This window comes from Glycine max, chromosome 8 (genome assembly GCF_000004515.6).
Source record: "Glycine max cultivar Williams 82 chromosome 8, Glycine_max_v4.0, whole genome shotgun sequence".
Classification (NCBI taxonomy): domain Eukaryota; kingdom Viridiplantae; phylum Streptophyta; class Magnoliopsida; order Fabales; family Fabaceae; genus Glycine; species Glycine max.
Window position 1 is genome coordinate 12,642,425 of NC_038244.2, and position 6,563 is coordinate 12,648,987.

At 32.7% G+C, this 6,563-nt stretch overlaps 1 protein-coding gene across 6 annotated transcripts; it reads left to right on the forward strand.

The window, feature by feature from the left end:
- Positions 1-345: 345 nt before the first annotated feature.
- LOC100790139 (uncharacterized) lies at positions 346-4,240 on the forward strand. 6 transcript variants are annotated; one of them, XM_041018212.1, is made up of 8 exons: positions 381-540; positions 1,270-1,413; positions 1,846-1,932; positions 2,041-2,295; positions 2,703-2,867; positions 3,002-3,055; positions 3,154-3,300; positions 3,598-4,240. In XM_041018212.1, the coding sequence occupies exons 1-8, from the start codon at positions 481-483 to the stop codon at positions 3,973-3,975; spliced, it is 1,290 nt and encodes a 429-aa protein (XP_040874146.1). In that variant the 5' UTR covers positions 381-480; the 3' UTR covers positions 3,976-4,240. The 6 variants fall into 6 exon arrangements, with proteins under 6 accessions (XP_040874148.1, XP_014634500.1, XP_040874146.1 ...); XM_041018213.1 differs by lacking the exon at positions 381-540 and adding an exon at positions 556-571; XM_014779013.2 differs by lacking the exon at positions 381-540 and adding an exon at positions 582-599.
- The last annotated feature ends 2,323 nt before the right edge of the window (positions 4,241-6,563 follow it).

The following is a 6,563-nucleotide window of genomic DNA, read 5'->3' on the forward strand; positions in this document are numbered from 1 at the left end:
AATATAAACAAAAATAAATTCAATAAAAGTTGAAATACCAATTCATGTAATTCAATTAGTAATTAATGATCCACTAATTTATCCAGCCATGAATTTACTGTCTTGATAACAACCGTTTTTTTTAAAAAGAAATCCTATAGTTTTGCAATTATACTAAAATCTAAATTTAATTCAAAAATAAACATCTAAAATTTAACTCGACCCTATTGAATTCATTTGTTTGGATAAACATATCCAAGAAAACAAAACAAAAATAAACCTTGAAGTAACTTCTTAATTACAACAATGGAAACAAACAAGAATGCATCCAATTATTTCCACTTCCAACCTCTATTTCCTTCCACTATTTCACAGCATCGTGCATTGAGAGAGAGAGAGAGAGAGAGAGCAAAACAACAAAAATAGCAAGAGAGAAAGAAAAATGGGAATTCAATATTTCAATCCCGTGACCCTAAGGAGCAAAACAGTAATTTCATACACATGATCACATGCTTGTCCATTGTAGCGGGAACTAACACACACTTTCTCTCTCCTGCCACTGTGAGTAGTGTAATCTCAATTTTGTTAGAAGGTGACTGGCATGGATTTAAATCACGATGGTAATTATGTTTGTATCAGTCACATTTTTTCATAATGTAAAGATTTTTAACTCACCTGATAAGATCGCAATCACAATTTGAAATCATGGTGACTGAATAATACCACCATGCATTTCCACAAAAACCTTTTTTTTCCTTCTTTTTGTGTTGTGTTGTTCCCATAATGCCCCTCTCTTTTTCCCTTGCAAGCGTCGGCAGTTTCTTTTGTAGGATTGTGAGGAACAAAACTACTCATAAGGAACACCCAAGAGGAGGGAATTTGAAGGGCCCCTCTCTCACTCAACCCTGTCAAAGGTGTCAAGCACATTTTTTTGTTTGTGTGTGTAGCAAAGGGTGGTGGTGTGGTGCTTGTTGTGGTTGGTGGTGGAGTGCGCAGGATAAGCGGCAAAGTAAGGTGAAGGTTAGGGGAGAGAAAGAAAGAATCAAATCAACCAAACAAAAGAACCCCATTTAAGAAAATATATAGAAAGAAAAAAAAATTGATTAAAAGATTGTTCTTTTTATTAACAACAACCCGTCATAGTTTTAAGGCCATTTAATTGGTTCTTATTGTGCTTGTGTGTGTGCTATAAATCCTTCGTGGTTTTTGGTGACCCTTTGGGTTCTATAGTTAGTCTAAGGTAACCCACTTTGAGAATTCTCATAAAGTTGCATGCTTTTGGATTGGAAGGTTGTTGCAATGGGGAAGGTTGTGTTGTTGTTTCTTTGCATGGTATTGGTGGTGGTGCCTTTGGCTTGTACTGATTCAATTCAGAAGCTTGAGGTTCAGAAGCACTTGAAGAACTTGAATAGGCCTCCTGTTAGGTCCATCAAGGTAGAAAGAGAGATAGAGAGTGCGTGTGTGTGCGTTTCTTTCTTTCTTTATTTCTGCTATGACTTTTATTTCTCTTTAGCTTTTTTATGCCGTTTATGATATCTCTTTCTTTTGCCTCTTCCACTTTTTCACTGATGGCTAAACTGTTTTTTCTAATTGGTGTTTGCAACAATGGACCTTTTTCGGGGTGAAAGGAACTTTAATCCTGGATGCTCATGTTGTCTCACTTGGGGGACTTTCTTTTAGTTTCTTTCAATTGTTCTTGAATTTAGAGCAGAATCTTCTTATTGTGCTTTTTAGTGGTGCCTTTTCTGGGTTTTGCTTTGAATTACAGTGTTATTGGTTTGGTTCTTTGGATTTTTGACGGCATACATGAGCATAGTTCTTTTTTTTGCAAGTTTCTAATTTGCATTTGTGTTGTTGTGAGAGCAGAGTCCTGATGGAGATGTTATTGATTGCATCCATGTTACACACCAGCCAGCTTTTGATCACCCTGACCTCAAAAATCACAAGATTCAGGTGAAGAATTTTACTTTTCTTGTGTGTTTTTTTGTTTCTCTCTTTCCTTTATTTGGTTCAAACTTGAATTTCAAAATTCAAACAATCATATATGCTTTGGTGATGCAGATGAAACCAAATTTCCATCCAGAAGGGCATCCTTTTGGAGAAAGCAAAGTCTCTTCAAATTCAAAGCCTATTACTCAGCTGTGGCACCAAAATGGGAGGTGCCCTGAAGGAACAATTCCGGTCCGAAGGACGAAAAAGGATGACATATTAAGAACAAGCTCTGTTCAGCATTTTGGAAAGAAGAAGCAAAGTAGCTTCCCTCAGCCAAAACCTGCAAAACCTCTACCTGACATCATCAGTCAGAGTGGCCACCAGGTATTGCCACTACCATGATACTAATAATGCACTAACTACTAGTTCAATTGTGAGGCGCATTCTCGAGAGGGAGGTCATTGGTTCAAATCGTGTAAAAGAAAATCCTTCCGGATAGAGTGACTAAAAAAAAAAACTAGTTCAATTTACTACTAATTACTAGGAAAATTAACCTCATTTCTCATGAAATAAAAGAAAAACCTGTTTATTACCATATTAAGCTTCTTTTTTATGCTAAAGAAAAAAGAAAAAGACGTATACTACCATATTAGGCTTCTTTTTATTTTCTGCTAAAGGAAAAACAAGTTAGTATGGGAGCAAAAGATAAAAGCTGTTTATTTCTTTGTTTATATATTTATCCTGATTTTGTGTATTTTTCTTTATTCCTTTGATCTTTTTGGAGCATTTAGCATGCCATAGTGTATGTGGAGGGAGATAAGTATTATGGAGCCAAGGCAACCATAAACGTTTGGGACCCAAAAATTCAACAACCCAATGAATTTAGCCTTTCTCAAATGTGGATTTTGGGTGGCTCTTTTGGTCAAGATCTCAACAGCATTGAAGCAGGTTGGCAGGTATTATTAATTTTTTTTTCTCCATTGTCATCTTCTGTCTGCAAATATTTTTCAAAATCAGCATTCTCATAAAGATAAGATTTATCACTTTACTTCTAATTTCCCGTTTCTGGTTTTTCTATTCTGTTAATTAGGTCAGCCCTGATTTGTATGGAGACAACAACACTAGACTCTTCACTTATTGGACAGTGAGTCACCAATTCAAGCACCCCAATTTTGTCTTCTCTGATAATTTTTTTCTTTAATTTCTTATTCTTTTCATGCAATTGTTCCACTACCACGACAGAGTGATGCATATCAAGCTACTGGTTGTTATAATCTCCTTTGCTCTGGCTTTATTCAAATTAACAGTGATATAGCCCTGGGAGCAAGCATCTCCCCACTTTCTAAGTATAGCTCTTCCCAATATGATATCAGCATCCTGGTCTGGAAGGTACATTTTTTATTTTTTATTTAATTTATTTCCATTTTATATATTATCTCTTGATATTGGACATTCTGGCATGAAAATACGCCCAGCACTTAACAAACACTACCATAAGGCACCATTTAAAATATTAATACCACTGTTTTGTGCAGACAACACTAGTTAATTCTAAATCAAGAGAATCTCTGACACACACATTTCATTATATGTGAATGCTGCATTATTTTTGAGGGGCCATGGATTTATTAATATGAAACAATGCCATCTGATGTTGTCTATTATGGAAAACCAATGTGTATGTAGGACCCCAAAGAGGGTAACTGGTGGATGCAGTTTGGTAATGATCATGTTATGGGATACTGGCCGGCTCCTCTATTCTCGTACCTCTCCGACAGTGCGTCAATGATTGAGTGGGGGGGAGAGGTCGTGAACTCCGAGTCCGACGGCCAACACACCTCGACTCAAATGGGGAGTGGCCATTTCCCTGAGGAAGGTTTTGGCAAGGCTAGTTACTTCAAGAACATTCAGATTGTTGATGGTGACAACAAGCTTAGAGCTCCAAAAGACCTTGGCACTTACACTGAGCAAGATAGCTGCTACAATGTTCAAACTGGTAGTGCTGGAGATTGGGGTAACTACTTCTACTATGGTGGTCCTGGTAGAAATCCAAATTGCCCTTGATCATTCATGTTAATCAAACAAAAAAAGAAAAAAAAAACAACAAAAAAAACTAGGTGTTATTTTCATCTACTGTAGTTATTTTAGTAACTTTGTGGTACCCCTTAGCTTTGTGGTGTATAATGAAGCTCCTAGTCTCTTTGAAGTCTCCAAAAAATTGTTGGAGAAAAGGGGTGGTGGGTTTCTTTCTTAGAGTTACAAGAAACAAGTTTCTTCATTGGTTTTCCCTGTTTATATTATATATTATATATATTTGTTGTTTTTGTTTGCTCCTCTCTCTAGAGCTGTGAAGGTTGAGGTGTGAATGTGAACAGAATATTCTATTATGGGACAAGGAAACTGTATTTTTTTATATTTTGCTACCATGTTTTGATTAGTGAAAAGCTGTCTTAATAAGGACATTTGTTTATGTTTATGCTCTTGCTTGTGACCTTAGTGGGTGGCCTTTTTATTAATTGAAGAAAGTAATGGTGGAAAGAAAAATTCAGGTGCATGCACATGTGATTATACAGGTCAAGGCCAGTCAATTAGTCACTTCACCTCTTTGGAATATACTCGTCATTTAATCATAGATTGTCAAAATTATTATCTTCTAATTAATTGAAACAATTATTTTGTAAAAAAAATTTCTATTCCATCAAGTGTCAACTAAATAGAAATCATTGATTTTTAAGGTTTTTATTGTAAAAATTAACAAAATTTATCATACATTATATTATATGATTATATTTTATGAGTAGATAATAATATAAAATCACTTTATATTATTTGTACATAATTTATTTTCTTTTGCAAAATGATAGCGATTATTTATGATTAACTAAAATTTATTCAAAATTATCAATTTTGATGAGTATATTTTTTTAATTAAGAGAAAAAATTATTAAATGAAAAATGAAACTTTTGGTGATTTTTAATGAATTTAAGTCAATTTCTAATTAAGATATATAATATGTTACTAGTATTTCTTAATTTCTTTTATTTTTAAAGCTATATAGTATATAGGATGATTTTTAATTAATTAAATAATGGTGTAAAATAATTCTGTGCCCACAATAAAAATTAAGCTCTTAAAGACAATATTATCCTTGACTACAGAAGAACTTAGAAAAGGAAAAGATGTGCACAAACGCGTTATCGCCTTATTGTGATGCTGATACGATGGGCCCATGAGAGATTGAATGGTATGTTAGTGTTGCAAGCTAGCATTTTCTTTCATAAAAAGCCTCCATTATGGTTGGTTATACGCCCACCTCTCCTTTCACTTAGCCTTCATTATTCATACTCATATTTCTTTCTGGCTTTAAGAAAGCAGCATTCTAAACGTATTAGGGAAAAGCTTTATGACTTTATCTACTATAGAGTATAATATTGATGTATAGTCATTGTAAAATAAATTTTTACAATTTATACTATCAAGCAATTAACAACATTTAGTCTAGATATGGTTTTTTTAAGTCATAATTATAAAATTCAATAATTTTCAGTTATATGATCAGTATATTTAATTAAATTAATATATATAATTTCTCATCATCTCATTATTTGTCTAACAAAGTTCATTTTGTACTCATAATATAGTATAAAGTATTTTGTGAGTTGTTAATTAATGTTGTCGTAAATATATAGTTCTGAATAATATATTTTTACAAACTTTTTTTTGAACAATTTAGATTAGTTTAGTTCTAAAAGTATCTGCCGGCTCAATGTAGATGAAACTAGGAAACCGATGTCTTTCAAGTTCCATCCCAATTTTTTCAATTAATAAAAAAATATTATTGTCAACTAATTAAAACGAATATACGTACATTTAAGAATGAGCCAGTGCTTCGATCTAGTGGCATTGTTTATATGTGTGTCTGTATAATATTCATGAAATATATACTCAATGTTATGTCTATCACAGTTCTGAAAAGCACGGGCTTTTTAGTTTAATCATTATGGCTTTTTATTGTATGCTTTAAAAAATAACACTCAACCCCATATGTTTGGTTAAGATATGGTAAAATGGCATAATTAACAATACAATAACTTGAATTGAAATACGTCATGTGTTTTTTTTTTTTTTTGTTGAAGTTCTTGTTTTTTTTAACTGGTTGTTAAAGTTATTGTTAACTCCCGCTAATTATGTTTGTGCTTTATATGAAGGAGAAAATCAGAAAAGATGCTTTTCTTCAATTAGGTTTGATAGCTTTTCTAAAAAGATTCGAGCTTTTCCTTTCTTTTAAAAAATAATGATATTGCAATTTGAAAGAGAAAATATATGTGAGTTCTATCACTTGTCAGGAGGAGGACTTGGTGTAACTAATTATAGCCATAATTACAAAATTAATCTCATCAAAATGCCAACAGAAAATTTCCTATCAAAGACCCTAAGGTTAGAGTGCGAAAGAAAGTAACCTTGATCATACAATTAAAATAATTAAATACTCAAGATTATATTTAAACAAAATTATTTCAATTATTTTTTTTTACTGATTGTTTCAATTATTTATATATAGTTAATAGTTAAGATTAATTCATATCTTATGTTATTACTGAGTAAGATGTTGCAGTCAAGGTTGAACAGTTCAGGATTTCCACAGTGATTA